Source organism: Nansenia antarctica (assembly GCF_963989245.1).
Source record: "Nansenia antarctica genome assembly, chromosome: 3".
Classification (NCBI taxonomy): Eukaryota; Metazoa; Chordata; class Actinopteri; order Argentiniformes; family Microstomatidae; genus Nansenia; species Nansenia antarctica.
This window is the reverse complement of record NC_137688.1, coordinates 24,257,356-24,279,571: the sequence shown is the minus strand read 5'-3', so window position 1 is coordinate 24,279,571 and position 22,216 is coordinate 24,257,356. Positions and strand designations below refer to the sequence as shown.

Genomic DNA, 22,216 nt, shown 5'->3' with positions numbered 1-22,216 from the left:
TCATTCAAAGCAGATAGAGCTATCGCCTCTGGCTTATTCACTCAACGGCCAACACCTAATGTCATTCTGTTATTTCGCAGAACATAACATGTTAATTTATATAATACATGTATATATATATATATATATATATATATATATATATAATTTATAATGTGGTGAATGATCATTTGTCTGTTCAAGTAACTTTATCTTAGAATTACATTTAAAGTGCATCATCAGTTTTCAAAATAGAGAGAGATGATTTGAATGCATTGATGTTCGAACAACATATACAACACGTGAACTGTGCAAGTGACAAAATCAAACCAATTGTGACAATACAGTCTAGATATGGCCGGTGTAAACCCCAACCTCCAGGTGACAGGTAGGCCTATGCCCGTGTTGTTAGTAGACCATCACAGACGGTATAGTCATGGTGTAGTTTGCAGAGTGCACTGCCCTGCAAATCCAAAGACACAAACATTGAAATGTAATCATTTGAAAATACCTACATTTCTTTTTTCAAGTAAAAAAAAAAGGGAGAAGAACTCCAAGTGATAAATCAAACTGTAGGTGTACTAGTAAGTAGTTTAAAAACTCAACTAAACTAGTTTAGTTTTGTGACCCTAACCTCTTCTCTGTTATCTCAGAGTGGAGACGCATCTATTCTACTATCTCAGTGTGTGGAGAAGCATGCATACTGTACCATGAGATGGAGTCTCACCTGCTGACATTAGCAGTGATGATGCTCTTCACCGGGGTACTCTTTGGGCCTGGAGAGGGGTGGAATATCTTCCCCTCCTTATTGGTAGTCACAGGCTTTGACTTCTGGGTCACGAAGGGGTCGGCAGAGTGGGAGGGATAGGGGTCAAACGTACCTGCTTTCATGCCTCCAATCTCCAGTCATGCCACACAGGAAACAATACAGGTACAAGAAGCATGTTACTTTAAGCAAACAGGTATAATGCATTATGACTTGTCGTAAGCACATAATGAGACTTTATTATGGTGATCATAATGTTATGTGGCCTTTTTTTTCCCGACTGATTCAAAATGGTTGATAACAATAATAATAACTCGGGCCCATTATCAAATAAGACATTACATGAAGGACAAAGGCACTTTTATCATAATATATTATGACCACATGAAGAGAAGTGGAATCACAATCACATGTACTGCTCAGGATGATGTCACTGTCCATTCTCTTACCCGTTTGTTTGGGGAGCTGGGTTTGAAAGAGACCGCAAAGTGCTTCCTCTCCTCCACTCTCTTCATGGGAGGCAGGGGCCTGTCCAGCCTGTAAGGGTTGTTGTCGAAACACTCCTTCGGGTGAAGGTTCAGGCGGAAGGAGCCTCCTTTCAGCATGCTTTTATGTTTCACAGTCTCTCGCTTGAAGACAAATATTCCCCTGTTTTTGTTTTGCAAGATGCTTGTACCTCTGGATAGAAAAGTCTGTCTGAAACTGAAAATCGCTGTTCTCAACACTGATACTGTACATTCTCTGGGCCTCTCACCTTCATCATGTCTTTAGCTCTGTCATAGGGATCTGAGGTGTAAGGGTCTTCCTTGGACAGGGTGATGTTCGGATAGCTGTTGAAGAGAGAGATTCATTCTTTTCAAAGGGTAATATCATAGCACTTTCCGATGCAAAAGAAAAGCTCTTCACAGGTACATGTTTTTATATTTGTTATCATTATCACAATGCTAAGCAGACCTGGGTCAAATAGTATTTCAGATACATTCAGATACTTTGGGCATTGGGCATCCCTACCTGGAGTGCTATATGGGTGGGGTTAGAACTTTTGGGACATACGTACTACTTTATACTATTTGAACCCAGGTCTGCTGCTAACCATAGTGACACCATCCAATCCCAGCCATACTGTTTTTGTACCAGTGGAGGCTGGTGGAGGTAGAAATCTGAGGACAGGCTCATTGTAATGCATGGAACAAAATGAGGAATGGTATCATGTTTGAATCTTCTATCTGTATCTTTATCTTGTATCTGAACCATACCTGTAGCCACTCCCCCTCTTGGGTGGGTTGGTGATGATATTCTTCCCTGGGGACTTGTAGGGTTCCCTGGGGACCTTCTGAGAACTCATAGCCTGGATGGGACCACTCAGAGTGCCGTAGTGGCTGCCAACTCCAGACCTTCAACAAAGACAGTCAGTCAGGCAAGATTCTGGCATCTGACTGCGGCTGGAGCGAACTGATGACACGGTATGTTGCAGTTAGTTCAGATCAAATTTAATTGGGCTAAGTCAATTCCCATAGTGTCAGCTCAAAGGCTGAGTCGCTGCTCCGTGGTAATTGGGTTCATTGGGGGTAAACATACAGTAAGACGATATTAGAATAGATTCTGCATCTGGGAAACGAGATGACAGAATGGAAAGAACTCTCTCTCTGGAGGTCCTTCTCTTGCGCTGATTCAAATGACCGTGTCAACCTCAACCGTTTCAGTTAGATGACTGTCTGTTCTGGCAGTGGAGGTCCATAAGCTTTTATCTGTTGGCCACTTAATGTAATCAAGATCATCACGAATGCAAGAGGGGCAAATTATAAAGGGAAGCATGTCTGTCTGCAACGACGTTAGAGGCAAACCAAAGCCGCCTGTTAAATCGAATCCACCCTTAACCTCAAGTGTCTGTGATAATAAGAAATGTTCTTGGTTCTTACGGTTTCTTCTCTCCGTTACTGGGAAGGAAAGCCTTGCCTACATTCTTCTTGGCCTGTTGGATCCTGTACTGCCGGGCCAGTTTCACTGGGTCAGTGAGGGCCTCCTTCTCGAAAATCCTTTTGAACTGAGGGTCAAAGTAGCCAACTTGTAACCCTGACTTCTTCTTGGGTCCCCCTGTCAGCATTTGTTTACTTTTATGAGCAGACTCATTGGGACCACCTAAAGGGGATAGGTGAATAATGTTAAATATGCAGTACATTCTGTATCTCTTATGCTCCGAAGCTGATAGGCCTATTCCCATATTTTTCCAGTATAACTGTAACCGAAGGAAATGTAATATCCATATTTTATAATATAACAGATGAAATGTATTTATTGAAACTCCCTATTTAATTGTCCACTGTCTTTGGCCTGGTCTCTGTCAACTAACATGGACTCACGGTTGTTTAAAGGGGTGTATTTGTCCCCTATAGAGATGTACCCCATCTCTTTGAAGACACCGATCCTCTCCATATCCGACTTTCCTGCTTCTGGAGGCATCTCCGAGGACTGACTGGACTGACAGTGAGCGCAACCACAACAGAATATTTAACTCAGCAGCCGCCGATCTGCAAAGCAAACCATATTGTTTATCCTCTTCATCTATAATTGGACTCTGGATAATGTTCTGAGCCCTTGGGCGTTTAAATACCGAGCATGTCCCGGTTATGTTATCTCGTGGGATATAACTTGTTGCCCTCGCTTGGTAATTTGATGACATGTGGCTATCATAATAACCCAAGACAATCTCGAAGCTATTATGCTAACTTAAAAAAAAAAAAACACTGGTATAATACACCAACCTCTACCTTTAATGTTCGGATCTGTGATGCAGAGTTTGCAGAGTTTGCAGAGTTTCGAATGATTCTCTGTTCCTGTTCCCTATGGTCTGTGTACATGTGTAACCTTGGTGTCCGTGGCGCACATCCCAGCGAGAGGAGGAGTTGCTGCCAAGAATTCGGGTTACACGCAACCTATGTACTTCTTGTCAGCAAGAGCCAAGGCATTTGTACATTTCACTTGGAATAGTAATATTAAAACATCCCCATAGGGTTCAGGATTATTTCTACCTCCGCTCCGCGTGTGTTCTGCATATTGTAGGCAAGTACTAATTTATGGGTTCTCAATGTACACACACTCCAGTGCTCCACCACCTGGCATGGCCATGGTAATACCATTGACCGACTGTAAGTAATGGGGTAGGGTTACTTTGCAACCGAAACCAATTAAGTAGATACTTATTTAACAAGCCTGTCATAATCTGCAAGCTGTGCAATTCAGTTGCATGGCATATTGATTAGCAAATTGGCAGGCAAGGCCAATCAGTGAGACAATCTAGGCCTACTGAAGTTGAATGAAGTTGAATCACCAAATTACACATAGCCTATTACTATTATAATCATTTGAAGATATAGAGGGCCAAGGAGAGGAGGACTGTTAGAATATGTACAGTACTGTATGCCTATCTGTGCACAATGTGACTAGGCAGAGGCTACATGTGTTGAACATCTAATCTAATGCATGCCCCTGCAATATTTGCGCACTTGGTAGTTGCCTAGTTACAGACGCGTTTGTGAGGTAGACAATGTATTGCTTTCTGTAGTCTGCTAAAGCTGGTAGACATCTAGGGGTGTATTGCAGGGCTTGAGGCAAGGGAATGAAGTCGGCTTGTAAGACCGCCGCTCCTGGGAGACACGGGTCAGCAAAAGTGTTTCGCCCCATCGAGGATGTCTGCCGAGATGAGGGAGTGAGACCAACTTCACCCCCAGGTATTCTACAAAAACAGCACGAGCCAAAAAATCATCACTCACAGTCACCTAGAATGGAATGATTCATGACCGGAGCAATTTCTCCACCGCCATTTTCTAGAAAAGAAAGACAATTACAAATGATAAAATGATATAGAATTATTTGCATTTTCACACACAGTAGCAAGAATAAAGAACAAATACATTTTAACAATCTAATCAGTTAGCAATTTTGCTGTGGCATCACCTGCAATGCTGAAGACCAAGATTGGTAGATCATCCACACAATCTCAACAGTGTCAGTTACCTGTATGCATATAGAATACCTGTATGCATGTAGAATAGATTACCTGTATGCATATAGATTACCTGTATGCATGTAGAATAGATTACCTGTATGCATATAGATTACCTGTATGCATGTAGAATAGATTACCTGTATGCATGTAGAATAGATTACCTGTATGCATGTAGAATAGATTACCTGTATGCATGTAGAATAGATTACCTGTATGCATGTAGAATAGATTACCTGTATGCATGTAGAATAGATTACCTGTATGCATGTAGAATAGATTACCTGTATGCATGTAGAATAGCGAATGATTGTGTGTCCGTAGAGAGCCCTGCCACCCGGGTGCAGAAGGCTGAGAGGCTGCTGAGGCAGAGCGCTCAGGAGGGAGACAGACAGGCCCTATTCCTCCTGGGACAGCTGTACTATGAGGAGGTAACAGTTCTTATTCATGATAGAATAGAGTCAAATATAATAGTAGTACACACACACACACACTGTACAGTGCAGTTGTGTAGGTGTGTGTGTGTGTGTGTGTGTGTGTGTGTGTGTACTACTATTATATCGTGTGTGTGGGTGTGTGTGTATGTCTGTGTACGTCCGGTATTACTACAAGTTAACAGCTCTCACACAGAATAAATAGAACAAGCCCGGCGGTGGCTCAGCCCACCCAACCGTGCACATCTCAGCCAAACGTGCACATCTCAGCCACCCAATCAAAAGTTGGCCTTGCTCCCACTAACACCCCAATCCCCCCGCCTCCCCCTCCACCACCCAAGGTATTAGTTCTGGCGCCAGGCCTGCCTTGGAATAGCAACTTAATGAAGTGTGGTGAAATAATGGCTGATGTTGAGTGATGCCTCGGTCCCAGGGTCGCTATGTGGAGGCGGAGGGCGTGTTTGACATGGGCAAGGACGCGGACCCCAGGGCTCTGTACCAGCTGGCAGTCATGTACTACGACGGCCTGGGGAGGGACCCGGACCACGTGAGTCAGACAGTGTACTGATGAGGTGGTACAGATTGGCCACGTCCCCTCCTCCATCAATGAGAACACACAACAGAAGCCAAAAGGACATTGTTATGAACTTATTAATGTACTGTAACCTCTTTCATGACAGAGGAAGATGGGGAGCAATTAGTAGCCAAAACAAGATAACCAGAGGTGGAAATGAGGGTCGGTGGGGGGAGGATGTGTGATGAAAATAGTTTTGCTCAGTTTAATTCGTTTTTGTATGTATATATATATATACGTATGTACGGTATGTCTATGTGTATGTTACGGTACATGTGGGAATACGGTACATGTGGGAAAACTAGGGTTAGGGTTAGGTGCTAGGGTGCTAGGGTTAGGGTTAGGGTTAGACATGCCAGCATGTACCAAGTCGACGTTTTATGCTGCTATGTCCCCGGAAATGCCAACATAAACCGTTTTCCCACATGTACCGTAGCATATATATATTATATGAATGGCCTGAGTAACACTAAGCTGTGCTGTGGTGTCCTGCTCCAGCCCAGGGCTGTGGAGTACATGAGGAGGGTGGCTGGGTGGGAGAGCCCAGAGGCAGCCTCCATCAGATACATGGCCCTCTACAACATAGGCAGGGCCTACCTGGAGGGATACGGGGTCCATCTGTCCAGCGCAGAGGCAGAGAGGTCAGCTTACAGTTCGGCTCAGTTCCAAATCAACCCCTAGGCACTAGCACCGCCGAGCTACTCCTCTAGATCTGAGAGTGTTGAATAGGTGTAGGCACAGCGGATCCAAATGTCCACCCAGTCTATCGAGAGGGTGGAACATGGAGCTAAGATATTGCCTCATACCCATCCAATTCTTTGAGATCTACAGTACAGGTGTCCTTAATTGGGTTGAGTCATGTTTGAGAGGTTTGTATTCTAATGACCAGCAATGCGGGTGTCCTCCTCCTCCTCTAGACTCTGGCTCCTAGCTGCTAACGATGGGAGCCCCGGAGCGTGTGTTAAAGCTCAGAGCGCGCTGGGTATGTTCTACTGCAGACCTGAAACTCTGGACCTCAAAAAGGTATATATTATACAGTACTGTCTGTGTATACCACGCTGGAATTAATAATTCAGCATTCACTTTCCTGCGCAATTCCCTAACTATACAGTCATGGACAAAAATATTGCACTTCTGTCAGATAATGCATAACTTCTCCCAGAAAATTGTTGCAATTACAAATGCTTTGGTATTCACATGTTTATTTCTTTTGTTTGCATTGGAACACAAAAAAGCAGAGAGAAAAAAGCCAAATCAGATATCATTCCACTCCAAAAATGGACTGTAAGCATGTAATGCTCCTTTAATTTGTATTTAAACTCAACTGTGGCAAGTTACAGGTCCTAGCGATATAGAAATCACACTTGCAACCAGTTAAAATGGAAAAACGTTGACTCAACCTTTGTGCTGTGTGTCTGTGTGTGCATACCATACTGTGCATGGAGAAAAGAAAGAAGAGCAAAGAATCATGGAACAGCATAAAGCAAAAAGCATGGACAATCTCAAGGCTACAAGTCCATCTCCAGAGATCTTAATGTTCCTGTGTCCACTGTCATTCCTGTGTTCCTGTGCACAACGTCATCAAGAAGTTTACAGCCCATGGCACTGTAGCTAACCTCCCTGGATGTGGGCGGAAGAGAAATATTTATAAAAAGATTGCAACAAAGGATTGTTGGAATGGTGAATAAAAAAAACTCAATCAACTTCCAAACAAATTCAAGCTGACCTGCAGACACAGGGTACAACAGTGTCAGCTGTCACTATCCGTCACCATCTAAATGAAATGGGACGTTATGGTAGGAGACCCAGGAGGACCCCACTGCTGACACAGAGACATAAAAAAGCCAAAACTTACCTGGGGAAGCCAAAATCATTCTGGGAGAACGTCCTATGGACAAATGAGACCAAAATAGAGCTTTTTGGTAAAGCACATCATTGTAGTGTTTACAGAAAACGAAATGAGGCCTTCAAAGAAAAGTACACAGCCCCTACAGTCAAACATGGTGGAGGTTCACAGATGTTTTGGGATTGCTGCTTCTGGCACCAGATGCCATGACTGTGTGTGCATGGTATCATAAAATCTGAAGACTACCAAAGAATATTGGGGCGCAATGTAGGGCCCAGTGTCAGAAAGCTGGGTCTCCGTCAGAGGTCATGGGTCATCCAGCAGCACAATGACCCAAAGGACACTTCAAAAAGCAACCCAGAACGAAATGGTTTAAGACAAAGCGCTGGAGAGTTCTGAAGTGGCCAACAATGAGTCCAGATCTAAATCCCATAGAACAGAGCGATCTCAAAACAGCAGTTGATAGAAGGCACACTTCAAATGTGAGAGACCTGGAGAAGTGTGGTCCAAAATTCCAGTAGACATGTGTAAGGAAGTCATACATGGTTACAGGAAGCAATTGATTTCAGTAATTCTTCCAAAGGGTGTGCTAACAAAAATCAAGCAATACATAATTTTGTCCAGTCCATTTTTGGAGTTCTGTGTGGAATGATAGCCGATTTGGCTTTTTTCTCTCAGTTTTTTTGTGTTCCAATGCAAACAAAAGAAATAAACATTTGAATACCAAAGCATTTGTAATTGCAACAATTTTCTGGGAGAAGTGGTGCATTATCTGACAGAAGTGCAGGGGTGCCAAGACTGTATGTGTGTGTGTGTGTGTGTGTGTGTGTGTGTGTGTGTGTGTCATGCCCCAGGCGTTCTTCTGGCATTCCGAGGCCTGTGGCAATGGCAGTCTGGAGTCCCAGGGAGCAATGGGGATTATGTACCTGTACGGAAAAGGCATCCGTAAGGACCCCCAGGCTGCCCTGGAATGCCTGAAGGGAGCGTCTGAGCGGGGGAACGTATATGCCCAGGCCCACCTGGCAGCCTACTACTACCACAGAAAAGTCTACTCTCGGGCAGCGGCTCTGGCTAAAAGGTAGTATACTTTCCCTGGAACGTCTAGCCCCTAAGATTTAGATTAGATTCAACTATTTTGTCATTGCACTAATTTTGTATTGTACTAATACTCCTGTAGACCTAAAAGGATGAGGCCAATATAGCCAAACCAAGATGGAACTGCTGCCATATTGCTTACATCTATCTTATCCTCCACAAATAGTCATTTAATGTCATTTTGGTGGTAGTCACAGGTTTTCAAGATAGGTCAGATATGTCAGTCTGACTCCATCAAGGTCAAGATCATCACATGAATTCTTTTTGGCTTTGTTTTGTTAATGTGCAGAACACAAACGCACATGAAACATGAGGGAACTAACATTCCTTTTCAGACACACATGATATTAAACAACAACACAGTAGTTGAATTTCCCTTTGAAGTACACATTTGTTATTAGCTACTGCTTTTAAAGTACCCCTGTCAAGTGAGGGCTCCATCATCTACATGTTTCAACCAGGGGGAAGACAAAGAGTGCCTTTGATGCAGAGCTGTTTTCTGTAACAGGATTGTGTTGCTCTAAGGGGCTACCAGAAACCACTGCTTGCATAATATGGAGTACAAAACCCTGGCAGTCTCTTGTTTGTCAGAATAGGAAGATGAGGTGGAGGGAAAAAAAGATAGTTAAACATCTGCAGACTATTAAGGTAGTAAAGTAGCAATGAATACTGTATTTATGGTTTGTTAGAAGTCATAGAAAAAGAGATATGTCTTAGCCACTATCCTGTTTCGCTAGGGATGAATGCAGTTATTGCGTTCCAGGCCATACAGCTAAAAGATTTATACCTCACAATTATTATAGAATAATATGTAAATGTCAACCGAGCATGTTAAAGATATTGATCCAGTGTGTCAAAACAGTGTGATTTACACCGTTTTTTTCCACACATGAAAATTAATTGTACAGCAGGCTCCATGTTAAGTGTAACCAAAACTCTGTCTCCAAATGTAGAGTTTCCAACTGTGATGACATCACTGCTGTAGCCAGGGTAACAGACTGTCTACCTGAGTATGTCACCAAGGGAGTGGCCATCGCCCTCTTTTACTATGCCCGCTGTCTGCAGCTGGGCAAGGGGGTGGCCCGGAGCGTGGATGAGGCCCACTTCTACTTTAACAAGGTAGGCTGACACACACACACACACCTGTACACACTCAGTCAGACAGACACACGCACCAACAGTCACAGACAGACACAGACAGACACACAGACACGCACGCACGCACGCACGCACGCACGCACACACACACACACACACACACACACACACACACACACACACACACACCCACCAACTAAAAGACAACTGTTATATTAGTATATTTCTAATATTTCTATTTCTTGACAACTGAATTGCTTCTGACTAGGCTGCTCAGTTAAACCCAGAGGTGTGCAGGGCCCTACAGCAGGACGTCACCTTCGGCAAGATGTAGAGGTCCACAATCACCATCCTGGCCACTGAGTCCACATACTGTACTGTCTCTCCGAGGTGGCCTGAGTAAATCAATCTGACTTGTGTTTGTGTGTGTGATGTTTATACCCTGTCTCTGTTCTATAGACCAATAGGGGTCATGTGTCAAGTATGAATGGTAGCAGTACATTTAGAACGAGGCCTGTGTCCACAAAGCATCTGAGAGTAGGAGTGCTGATCTGGAGTCAGGCCCACACCTGTCCAGTGTCCATATATCACAACACTGGCCCCCCGCTGGTGGAATGAGCTTCCCACGGCTGTCAGAACTGCAGAGTCACTACCCATCTTCCGTCGGAGACTGAAGACCTCCATCTCTTCAGATTACACCTTAACACCTTAACTCCTCCTGAGACATCTATTGCCCCCCCAGCACTGCGTCTCCTGAAGACACCCGCTTTTCCCCTTTACTGTGTCCCCTAAAACTTCTATTGCCCCCCCTCCCCTGTACTGTTTCTCTGTTTCTTCAGTGTCTATATAAAAAGAAAAAGAAGAAAAAAAAGAAAAACGTCTAGGTTTAGAAGAAGGTGATAGAAGATTTTTCCTTCTATCACGGAGACTGCCAATGGCCCCGGGCCTGAGCTGGATTACTCTTCCTGCTACGACTGGTGGATTGATGATTCACTTGGTCAGTACTCTTCATGGGTTCACTCCACATGGTGGTCAGTACTCTTCATGGGTTCCATCCATGGTAAATGTTCATTAGTCATATGATATTGATGAGCTTCCATACTATAGATAAGGACTAAACAAGTCCAAATGTTTTCTTTTGCAATTTATTGCTTATAAAGGCTCTAAACAATTTTTTGGTAAAAATAAAATCTATCAATAATCACAAATAAAATTGTCACAATGACTTTACATGACATATTGCACAATGAAGCAGTTTACAATGGACATATAATAATAATCATAATAATAATAATAATAATAACATATTGGTCAGGAATGTCTCAAGAGGTCTGTATGCAGCTTTTAGTTTTTCTTCATATGAGCACGACACAAATCATCATTTCACAACTATTCACATTTGATGTAAAGAAGTCCTACTATACCTCCATCCAAAATAAAACAAACAAGTCAAACAATAGCCTGGTTCCCTGCAACAACATCTTGGCAGTTGAACTGAGTTTGTTGATACAGCTACTGAACGAAAACAAAAGAGAAATGTAGAATAAAACAAACAGAAGAAGCTTGTCTCCCTAGTGTCAGCTCTAAAATCAAGTGCCTTCAGATAATGGTGCCTCTGCAACATAAACACATAATCCACCAAACGTACACACGTCTCGTCTCCCCTGACTACCAAGATAAGAATTTAAGTCCACGTGGATCTCCAGGTGCACGTCCCATTTCCTTTGGGTGAGTGTTGATGTGTGTGTGTGTGTGTGTGTGTGTATACGTGTAAACAGTATGCGTGTGTAACTGGTCAGATGATCTGCTCCATCTCATCACTCAGCTCAGGACACAGCTCTTTGAGGAGCATCTCCATGAGAACCTACGGACACACGAGGGTGAAGATCAGGACATTACATTTACTTGGACCCTACCTGGACTCTTTTCTTTTTTATGGCAGTCCCACTCATATTTTTCCATCTTATTGGACAGATACAGTGAAGACAGACAGAAAAGTAAGGAGAAGAAGGGAGAGAGGGCATGTCAGCAGGGCATGGGGCTGGATTCGAACCCATGCCGACATGGGCATATGTGTGCACTGTAGACCGCGGTGCTAGACCACTGGACCACACCAGGCCACCCTACTTGGACTCTTATATGGGTAACGCTGCTTTTGATTCCGAACTGGGGAGACAGTCCATTCTGTCTGCTATATTTCTACACTTCCATGTGTGAGACTAGCTGACTCATACCCTATAACACCCATTCTCTGAGTGGTCGGACCTTACTGGTAGTACAATGGTATGTCCCACATTCAGCCACTAGATGGCAGACCACAGCAGGGAAAGAAGGATGGCAGCTTAGTCCAGATTCACAAATACATGGATGAATTTTTACCTTGCTAGAGACTAGCTGGCACATTTCATTATATTTATCATGTGAACTGATCCTAGTGTCGAAAAAAGTCATGTCCACCTGGCGAGGTGAACTTACGTAAAGTAGATGCTTGTTGGCACTAGCCTCCTGAAGAGCGTTGAATATCTTGATGATTCCCCCCCGCGCGTTCTGCTGGCCCACCAGATTCTGTAGTGCATCTGAGAGAGAGACAGAGAGAGAGAGAGAGACAGACAGAGAGAGACAGAGAGAGAGAGACAGAGAGAGAGAGACAGAGAGAGAGACAGAGAGAGAGAGACAGAGAGAGAGAGAGAGAGAGAGAGAGAGAGAGAGAGAGAGAGAGAGAGAGAGAGAGAGAGAGAGAGAGAGAGAGAGAGAGAGAGAGAGAGAGAGAGAGAGCGCCAGAGTTACCTATAGATATAATTGTGGTTTGAAGACACATTCGAGATAATAAAAAAAGACAATAATCTGAGACGGGACATTAAATCTGGGACATTAAAGATGTTTCCACAGATAATGGAGCCAGACCGAGACATCTGTTGGGAGAGAACATTGCCCACAAGAGATATCGCTCCATTACAGATAATAGTCTGTTCCGAGGCTGTCTGAGTTCCTCAATTGGAGATTGAGTCTCCATTTAAAATGAGTCCAGCCTCTGAGTGACACTCAACCACCAAGAGACTCATTAATGCAGAGTACCTACACATGTCACGAGTACTGTGCCAATCATATGTGCCCTGCTAGATGACTCATGTATATGTGTGAGCCTACATCACAGCATCACTTCCTCTCATGCTACAAGTGCATATTGCATGACATTTCACTTCAGTCTTGTTCCACACTAGGACCCCTCCCCCTCCACGCCTGACAGACTGAAGCGGAGAGTGGCAGCTCTGGGGATACGTCATTAAACCAGGCCCTCTGGATGTACGGCGTGTGTAATTGCTCTTCTCCAAGACCGCCTAACGACTACCCCACACAGTCTGTAGCGTTAATTAGTTCCGAGGCGACCTGTGATCTGTTCTAATGAGGGCCTGAGAGAATAGCAGGCAGGCGGGAGGCTTAGATAAGAGTTAGTGAAGATAGACAGGAAATGTCAGCAGGATTCATGGGCCGCATTCGAACTCATGCCGACATGGGCATAATGCTATGTGTGCACTGTAGACCGCGGTGCTAGACCACTGGACCACCCCAGGCCACCAAATAAACAATCTTAACAAAGGACCTGAATCACAGTGGTTGACGAAATGAGGGTAAGCTTCATACCGGCATGTTACAAGCTTTGGGTGCGACAACAATTGAAAGGCATTCAATATGACAGTTATCATAGAGTTACATGCTTACATGCTTTTTTTTTTATTGACGAACCAGGCTTGATTGACTGTAGAATGAAACCTGAAGCTCTCTGGTCTGACTCCAGACTGGCAGCCGAAGCATCACATGACTGACCTGGGATATTATCTAGAAGTTTCTGTTGTGCCCTCTCCTTGGTCTCCCGGCGTTCCGAGTCAGTGCGGACCATGTGCTGGGGGGCCAGCTTCCCGTTGGGCCAGAAGGTGTCCCGGAATAAGTTGATGTAACCCACGAGCATCTGCTCGCTGAAGATCCAGTTGACCGTGTCTCGAATCTGCCTGAGCAGGTCGGAGGAGAGAGGGAGGGTTAGCGTTAGCTTAGCATTGTCTCGTCATATTCATCATCTACCTGAGAATGCTACGGATTAGAAACGCCCACATCTGTAGCTCCATGTGGAACAGTCTACCAGCTGTGGGGAAACTCTACGTTGGGCAGGCTGACTGCTGCAGATAAAGGAGCATTGTGTTCCCATCAGAAGTGAGAGTGATCAGAGAGCCCTCAGCGGGCTGGGGGCAGTGGGACATCCATTCTAAAAGCTCTTTGTGTATCCAAGGGTGTGTGTGTGTGTGTGTGTGTGTGTGTGAGTCTGAGTGTGTGTATGCACCATTAGACCAGGTCCCTGCAGTGCTCTCTAATGACTAGGTCCGTCCCCAGGTCACAACCTGACGTTTGTCCCCCAGCCAGTCCCCGTCCTCCCCACAGGGAGCCAGCCAGGGTGACGTGTGACCAGACCCAGACTAACCTACCTACTGGAAATGCACTTTCCTACTACCTACTGGAAAGGCCCTTTTATAACAACAAAAATAAATCATCAGTCGATTGCATTCAGTTAGCTATATAGTGCTTTTCCAGACACTCAAAGTGCTTTATGTATAATGGGGGGGACTCACTTCAAAACGGGTCAGATGTTAGACCTTTTTTAATGTGATTCATATGTAGAAGCATTAGATTGATGCTTACTTGTTGATGGTGCGTCCAAATGTGACTTGAACTAGTGCAATTAGTGTTTTCCGTAAACTCTTGAACACTGTAGGAGCAAAGGAACACACTCAGAGTGGCAGACCGAAATCTGAATTTTCTCTCTGAATAATGCAGGGCAAAATGATCACACACACTAACAAAGTTACAGTTCCTAGGCTTTGTGAGCTACAGACAAGGTAATAATGGATTAAATATTGATTCATTTCAAGTACTCTGCCTTACATTAATCATTTAAACATGTGAACAAGCATGACCCCTTTCTGCACACACACACACACACACACACACACACACAGCGAATGTATCTTGGAGGGTCCACTCACAGCCTTTGAGCTCAAAGATCTCTCCTATGAGCATGAAGCAGGGTTCCGCCAGGGCGTCCTTCTTCCCATCAGCCTCGTCACCATAGTCTGACAGGTCACTGTCATCCTCCGCCTCCTCCTGCCAGTGGCACACCCGGGGGGGGGGGGGTCAGTCAGTGTGTGCATGCCTTTATGCGAGCCTGTCATGGTTCTAACCTCCTGGTGGAAGAGGTCTCCACGCAGATTTGTGCAGCGTGTGTGTGTGTGTGTGTGTGTGTCCTAGTCCTCACCTCTTGGTGTGAGAAGAAGTCCCCAGGCAGTCTCTCCAGGAAGGAGGCGAGAGAGAAGGAGGACTTCTTCTGGATGTCCATGACCTTGAGGTGTTCGGGGGAGGGGCTGAGGAAGGCGTACAGCGCCTCACTCTGACACAGACGCTCGTCACACAGCATCTTCTACACAGGGGGGAACCACAGACACTCATCACACAGCATCTTCTACACAGGGAGAACCACAGACACTCATCACACAGCATCTCTACACAGGGGGAACCACAGACACTCATCACACAGCATCTTCTACACAGGGGGAACCACAGACACTCATCACACAGCATCTTCTACACAGGGGGAACCACAGACGCTCGTCACACAGCATCTTCTACACAGGGAGAACCACAGCACGCTGCTCATGTAGTCGTACAACGTCACACCATTTCTCTTTTAGACATTCAGCAGACGTCTTTCTCCAATGCGACTTACATTTTTCTAGTCAGTATAAGAAAAACAAATGCTAGGACTAGGGGTCCAGTGGCAGTCACAATGCTAGAAACCAATGTGGTGCTCAAACCAAATCAGCATACTATGCTGTTGCTAGTAGCAGGGCTTGACATAAAGCGGTTTTTGTTTTTGATAAGTGAACTTATCTTTTACTTGTCCGAGAGCTCAAGTTACTTGTCTAAATATGACGGGGCGCGTATGTGTGTGTGTCTGTCTACTAAGACACTACAAGCCAGTAATACATTACATTACATTCCAATTAGTAAAGTCCCAAAGTAAAGGGGCCATGCCAGCATTAATGTTTTGATTCAAAGGCATGATTTGACAGATTCATTAGGCATAATTGCTTTAATTTTCAGTTATTATGAAGTTGAATTTGGTTTTGGAATTGAAAATTATAATCAATATTCACAATTAATTAGTTGTGTTCTTATTTATTGATTATCCAATGTGACAACTTGCCCGACGTAGTGTAACTGTTTACCCGCTGATGGGGCAAATGCACACCATCTATTTAACGGCCTACAGCTCTGTGCTGAAATAAGATATGAAAAGATAATCAATCCAAAATATGTGCCCAAGACTTCCTTTGTTCATTTGGTATGACATTTATACCATGTGATGTATTGTGCCCAGTAAATGTTAAGACAGCGTGTGACAACATACCCCGCGCTCCCCTACTCAGCGGATACAGATTGTTTGACAAGGCAGCATACATTGACAAGGCAGCATACATTGACAAGGCAGCATACATTGACAAGGCAGCATACATTGACAAGGCAGCATACATTGACAAGGCAGCATACATTGACAAGGCAGCATACATTGACAAGGCAGCTACATTGACAAGGCAGCATACATTGACAAGGCAGCATACATTGACAAGGCAGCTACATTGACAAGGCAGCATACATTGACAAGGCAGCTACATTGACAAGGCAGCATACATTGACAAGGCAGCTACATTGACAAGGCAGCAGACATTGACAAGGCAGCTACATTGACAAGGCAGCAGACATTGACATGGCAGCTACATTGACAAGGCAGCTACATTGACATGGCAGCAAACATTGACATGGCAGCTACATTGGCAAGGCAACAGACATTGACAAGGCAGCAGACATTGACAAGGCAGCATACATTGACAAAGCAGCTACATTGACAAGGCAGCTACATTGACAAGATAGCTACATTGACAAGGCAGCTACATTGACAAGGCAGCATACATTGACAAGGCAGCATACATTGACAAGGCAGCTACATTGACAAGGCAGCATACATTGACAAAGCAGCTACATTGACAAGGCAGCTACATTGACAAAGCAGCTACATTGACAAGGCAGCTACATTGACAAGGCAGCTACATTGACAAGGCAGCTACATTGACAAGGCAGCATACATTGACAAGGCAGCTACATTGACAAGGCAGCTACATTGACAAGATAGCTACATTGACAAGGCAGCTACATTGACAAGGCAGCATACATTGACAAGGCAGCAGACATTGACAAGGCAGCTATATTGACAAGGCAGCATACATTGACAAGGCAGCTACATTGACAAGGCAGCATACATTGACAAGGCAGCATACATTGACAAAGCAGCTACATTGACAAGGCAGCTACATTGACAAGATAGCTACATTGACAAGATAGCTACATTGACAAGGCAGCATACATTGACAAGGCAGCTACATTGACAAGGCAGCATACATTGACAAGGCAGCATACATTGACAAGGCAGCTACATTGTCAAGGCAGCATACATTGATAAGGCAGCATACATTGACAAGGCAGCTACATTGACAAGGAAGCTACATTGACAAGGAAGCTACATTGACAAGGCAGCTACATTGACAAGGCAGCTACATTGACAAGGCAGCTACATTGACAAGGCAGCATACATTGACAAGGCAGCTACATTGTCAAGGCAGCATACATTGTAGGGCTGCAACGATTAGTCGACATAATCGACGACGTCGATCATAAAAACTCGTCGACGTGGAATTGTTGTGTCGACGCATCGTATTAAAAAAAAATAATACAAATACAAATAAAAAAGATAAATGGGAGCCATGCAAGAATCAGCAGGGTAAGTTTTAGCTAACGTTGTTAGCCAACTGGCTAACGTTATATTGTTAGGGTCGTAATGTTTATGTTTTACTGTTACATGTTGGAAAACAACGTCTCATGGACAGGGCTGTACATGCTATGAGCGTTTGTGCTATTAATTTATTTGCCCTGTGGCACGCGTGTGACAGACAGAGGCGCTTGTATGTAACGTTACGTAGCAGGGGTTTTCCATGTTGAAGCCAGGAGAACGCGAGATGAAATGAAGTGAGGGGTGGTCGCTATTAAAATACCAGGTAGTCATGGTGGATGATCATGAATGATGCTTGATAAGTGAATGCTATTTCAATTATGTTGAGTCCACCAGCGAGCTGTCTGTAAGATAAACAGCGCCAAGCGTAGCCTACTAACGTGAGCTGTCTGTAGTCTAGCCAGCAATGCTAGCTAGCCAATCAACTAGCTCTGTGAGCAGCTGTAGCTTGGCGTAACGTTAGGTTAGATAGCTAGTTAAGCCGGATTTATGCTTCTGCGTCGCCATTTACGCGCAGCGAAAAGCCACACTACTAATCGCGACTAATCGGAAAAATAATCGGCAGATTAGTCGACTACCAAAATAATCGTTAGTTGCAGCCCTAATACATTGACAAGGCAGCATACATTGACAAGGCAGCTACATTGACAAGGCAGCTACATTGACAAGGCAGCTACATTGACAAGGCAGCTACATTGACAAGGCAGCTACATTGACAAGGCAGCATACATCGTGGTCAAGAAGGATGGCACTTTCGCGGGCAGTGGGGTTAAAAACGGTCACATACACGCAATAGCATTACAATTTCTGATACAAGCTACACCGCCTCATAGGCAGCGAGAATGAGGTGAGGCATAGCTTGTTAAAACATGTATTACTTTTCCGATCTGACAACTGAAGGAGGAATATTTTTGGGGGCGGATATTAATACATATTGATTTATTTATTTGTCCCGGACAAGCCTTAACGCCGAGCCCTGCTAGAGGTGTCGATGTGGTAGGTTCTGCCTAATTGACAGTGCTCAAAAAATATTGCGGATACTCCCCAAACATTTGTTTATGTTCATTTGCAGGTTTACTGGGAGTATAAGTGTGCGTGACAATCTATATTACATCTGATTCTCATTTCCACAGTGTTTTTTTATAGAGTCATTTCTCAGTCTCCTAACGGTGAGTTAACTCAGCTGGAAATCCTGCCGGCCAAATTGACACGCAGAGACAAATAGAACAGCAGGGGTGAGGGCACACCAATAACGCTCTTTCATTTCCTATCAGACGGAACACCGCTCTGACGCCCTGGGCCTGAGATGAGTCACCCAGCAACCGGAGCCCCAACCTAACCCCAGACATTCATGATCAACTCAGTCACACATCTGAATGCATTCTCCACAGAAAATGTCAATGACATTTTTTTGGGTCATTCTGTTCTTGAAAATGGAAAAATTACCTTCTCACATCTAAATCATCAATGTCATACTGCTTTCATTTTCTTTCTTTTTTACTGAGAAATGCAATCTGGTATGTTACATTACACTCACCCAGTAAATAGTTGATACGATTATTATTATTTTATTCATGTTTTATTATATAAATGTACTAAGTACAGTATTTGCTGATTCCCAACAGAGTGAGTCATCATTGCTAAACAGTGCTGAAGGTGTATCAAACATATTACCTGTAAAAAGGTGTTGAGCTGCGTTTTAGACTTTTCAAGGAATTTTTGGTCAATGGATTTGAATGGCAGTTTACTAAGGGACGGCAGCTGCACTTTCTTCAATGAGGGAAAACACTGCATGGAAAATAGAGGAGAGAGAGAGACGGAAGGAAAAAAAGAGAGGGGGAGGGAGAGAGGTCGAGGGAGAGAGGTGTTATATTTTAGTTGCCAAGTGTCACCGCCAGCACCTCTCATGATATGCAGCGGTGCGGTGGTGACTCACTCCATCTCCACAGCAACCCCCTCCGGCGGCATTTCCAAGGATGATTATCATTATTATACCTGGGTGATATTTATAAACAGACGGCGAGACGCGACGGTAGCGCGTCATTGCTGCGGGTTTAAATAAATAACTGTTGTTGGGGGGGGCATGGGAGCGAGTGCACTTCCTGTACCTCCGTCAACTTCCTGTGGAGTGCTTGGAACTCGATGAGCTTCCTGCTGACGCCCCAGCGGCTGTTCTTGGTGTCGTCTCCCTCCAGCAGGCTGACGGAGACGGAGTAGCACGCCATCGTCTCCCCGTTCTCCTCCGCTGCCTGGGGGGGGCGAGACAGGAACGTCAGTACGGTTACAGTGCGGTCAGAGTACAATGTCAATGTGCGGAGTCAATGTGCGGTTATGGTCAAAGTACGGTCGATGCGCTATAAAAAGTTCCTTTGTTCCAAGTCATTATTCAAGGGCAGGACAGGACGATGCTAAAGCATTTCATTAATCGTTGTTAAGTGATTATCAAGTGTCCATCTGTGCTTTATGCTGTAGAGCAGGGGTGCCCAATACGTCGATCGCGATCGACCGGTCGATCGCAAAGGTAGTATGGGTAGATCGCATGGCATTGAAAAAAAAAAATAATAATAATAATAAAACGAAAACGAAAACGGAAAAAAAAGTTCGCCTATCATCCATCCTCACTATGGCTTTTGCCACTTGATTGACGTACAGGTAAGCCAGTCTGAGATCTGATCTTTTCACCTACACCTAACACACGGTTCACCACGCATGCGCAGTCAACAGCACCAACTACAAAATACAAAATACCGGCGAGACTAATTACCTAGTTAGCCTTCCAATTTCTACTATTTACTATATAATACTAAATAAAGGCTATACAAATGAGTGGGGAAGCTGGACCAAGTAAGAAACCAATAACGTATAACTTCCATCCAGAATGGGAGGAGGACTTTTTTACACGATGTGATATTGGAAATGCGTCTGTCTGATCAGCAAATCTACGATGGCTATTTCGAAGAAGGGAAATGTGGCAAAAGAGCGAAAACGTACGGCTGCAACGATAGCTTCTTATCGCGTCAGTCACGTTCTTGTTAAACACAAGAAGTCATTCAAAGACGGCGAAATTGTGAAAAAAGTTTCTCGAGGCTGCAGATTGCCTTTTCGATGACAGATCCACAGTGGCTGATGACACCTTGCAACCAGCTCCTACAGCCCTGACTATTAGAAACTAGCTGCCTCCTCCCAGTGCCAGGTCTCCCACTAAGGTAGAGAAATGCATTTATTTCCTCCTTTCAAACTAGGGAACTACCTGTTTTGTATCTGGTTTACTTTTCTGTTTGTTGGATCAGTAGTTGGCTATGGTACTGCAGACTGGCTGTCAGTGTGTGAGTGAGAGAAAGTGAGTGTGTGTGTGTGTGTGTGTGTGTGTGTGTGTGTGTGTGTGTGTGTGTGTGTAAGAGAGTGAGAGAGAGAGAGAGGGAGAGAGAGGGGGAGAGAGAGGGAGGGTTTGTGCTATGGCTCCCTATGCAGACTGGCAAATGTGTGTGTGTGTGTGTGTGTGTGTGTGTGTGTGTGTGTGTGTGTGTGTGTGTGTGTGTGTGTGTGTGTGTGTGTTTGTAGTACGTGCATGTACGTTTGCGATGTTGAAACTAGACTGGTAGATCTTGGCAGACTGGCTACTTGAAAAGTAGATCTTGGTTCCAAAAAGTGTGAGCACCCCTGCTGTAGAGGGAAGGCCTAGTGTGGAAGGCCTAGTGTGGGAACTAAAGAGAGATGTCTGCATCTGTTTGACGCTTCACAGTCAATGAACAGACAAAGCAGTAATCACAGAGCCCCTCTCAGACTAAATGAACCACCAAGGAAGCATGAAGACACGGCACAGCCCACAAGCTCAACTAATTAGAGCTTCAATTAAGTTGAACATTCAGAAGAGCACCTCAGAAATAAACAAAGAGGGGGGGAGTGTGTGTCTGTGTGTGTGTGAGTGTGTGTGTGAGAGAGAGAGACAAAGAGAGAGATTGGAGTGCGTGCGCACGTGCAAGACTGTTGGTGGGTGTGTATGTCTGTCTGACTGAGTGTGTACATGTGTGTGTGTGTGTGTGTGTGTGTGTGTGTGTGTGTATAAGACTGTTGGTGGGTGCGTATGTCTGTCTGTCTGACTGAGTGTGTACAGGTGTGTGTGTGTGTGTGTGTGTGTGTGTGTCCCACTCCCCTCACCTCAGCCCCGGTGATCACGGCCCTCCAGGAGCCCAGGTTCTCACACCACCAGTCCGTACGGGAGATGTGCAGCTGCAGGTCGCTGTGCTCCTTCTCCATGGCCCCGATCTCCTCCTTCAGCTTACACACAATCTGAGGAGGAGGAACAGGAACGCACACACACACACACACACACACACACACACACAATCAATTTGTCTGCTAGAGTCTAAGGGTGTGTTCTCACTAGAACATTTGCTTAACTTGGAATCCAGAGTTTTGGATAAAATTCGCTTTGCTCTGCGTCGTTTGGAGCTGTGAGAACGCGCATTCGAAGTCACTCCCGGAGCAAACAACCGACGCATGCTCCGCCTGAAAAGGGTGGTTTCGCTCCGA

The 22,216-nt window shown here is 44.7% G+C and overlaps 3 protein-coding genes across 4 annotated transcripts in view; 1 reads left to right on the top strand and 2 right to left on the bottom strand.

The window, feature by feature from the left end:
* Positions 1-387: 387 nt before the first annotated feature.
* Positions 388-3,205, bottom strand: cfap96 (cilia and flagella associated protein 96; the record flags this gene model as incomplete). The annotated part of the gene is made up of 7 exons (XM_080526602.1): positions 388-442; positions 707-879; positions 1,195-1,374; positions 1,500-1,575; positions 2,002-2,139; positions 2,665-2,884; positions 3,106-3,205. The coding sequence occupies 7 exons, from the start codon at positions 3,203-3,205 to the stop codon at positions 388-390; spliced, it is 942 nt and encodes a 313-aa protein (XP_080382728.1).
* Positions 3,206-4,704: 1,499 nt separating this feature from the next.
* lrp2bp (LRP2 binding protein) lies at positions 4,705-10,129 on the top strand (the record flags this gene model as incomplete). The annotated part of the gene is made up of 8 exons (XM_080527101.1): positions 4,705-4,723; positions 5,073-5,179; positions 5,616-5,729; positions 6,255-6,397; positions 6,674-6,779; positions 8,457-8,680; positions 9,651-9,816; positions 10,064-10,129. 8 exons carry the CDS (start codon positions 4,705-4,707, stop codon positions 10,127-10,129), a joined length of 945 nt encoding a protein of 314 aa, XP_080383227.1.
* Positions 10,130-10,961: 832 nt separating this feature from the next.
* Positions 10,962-22,216, bottom strand: part of snx25 (sorting nexin 25) — a 39,353-nt gene continuing 28,098 nt past the window's right edge. For both annotated transcript variants that reach the window (XM_080525855.1, XM_080525854.1), the window contains exons 11-19: positions 21,842-21,973; positions 19,792-19,932; positions 19,358-19,471; positions 15,098-15,259; positions 14,829-14,946; positions 14,485-14,551; positions 13,621-13,802; positions 12,271-12,371; positions 10,962-11,659 (exon numbers count right to left, since the gene is read on the bottom strand). In XM_080525855.1, coding sequence (XP_080381981.1) covers positions 11,591-11,659; positions 12,271-12,371; positions 13,621-13,802; positions 14,485-14,551; positions 14,829-14,946; positions 15,098-15,259; positions 19,358-19,471; positions 19,792-19,932; positions 21,842-21,973 — 1,086 coding nt within the window. In that variant the 3' untranslated portion in view covers positions 10,962-11,590. The remainder of the gene's footprint in view (positions 11,660-12,270; positions 12,372-13,620; positions 13,803-14,484; positions 14,552-14,828; positions 14,947-15,097; positions 15,260-19,357; positions 19,472-19,791; positions 19,933-21,841; positions 21,974-22,216) is intronic.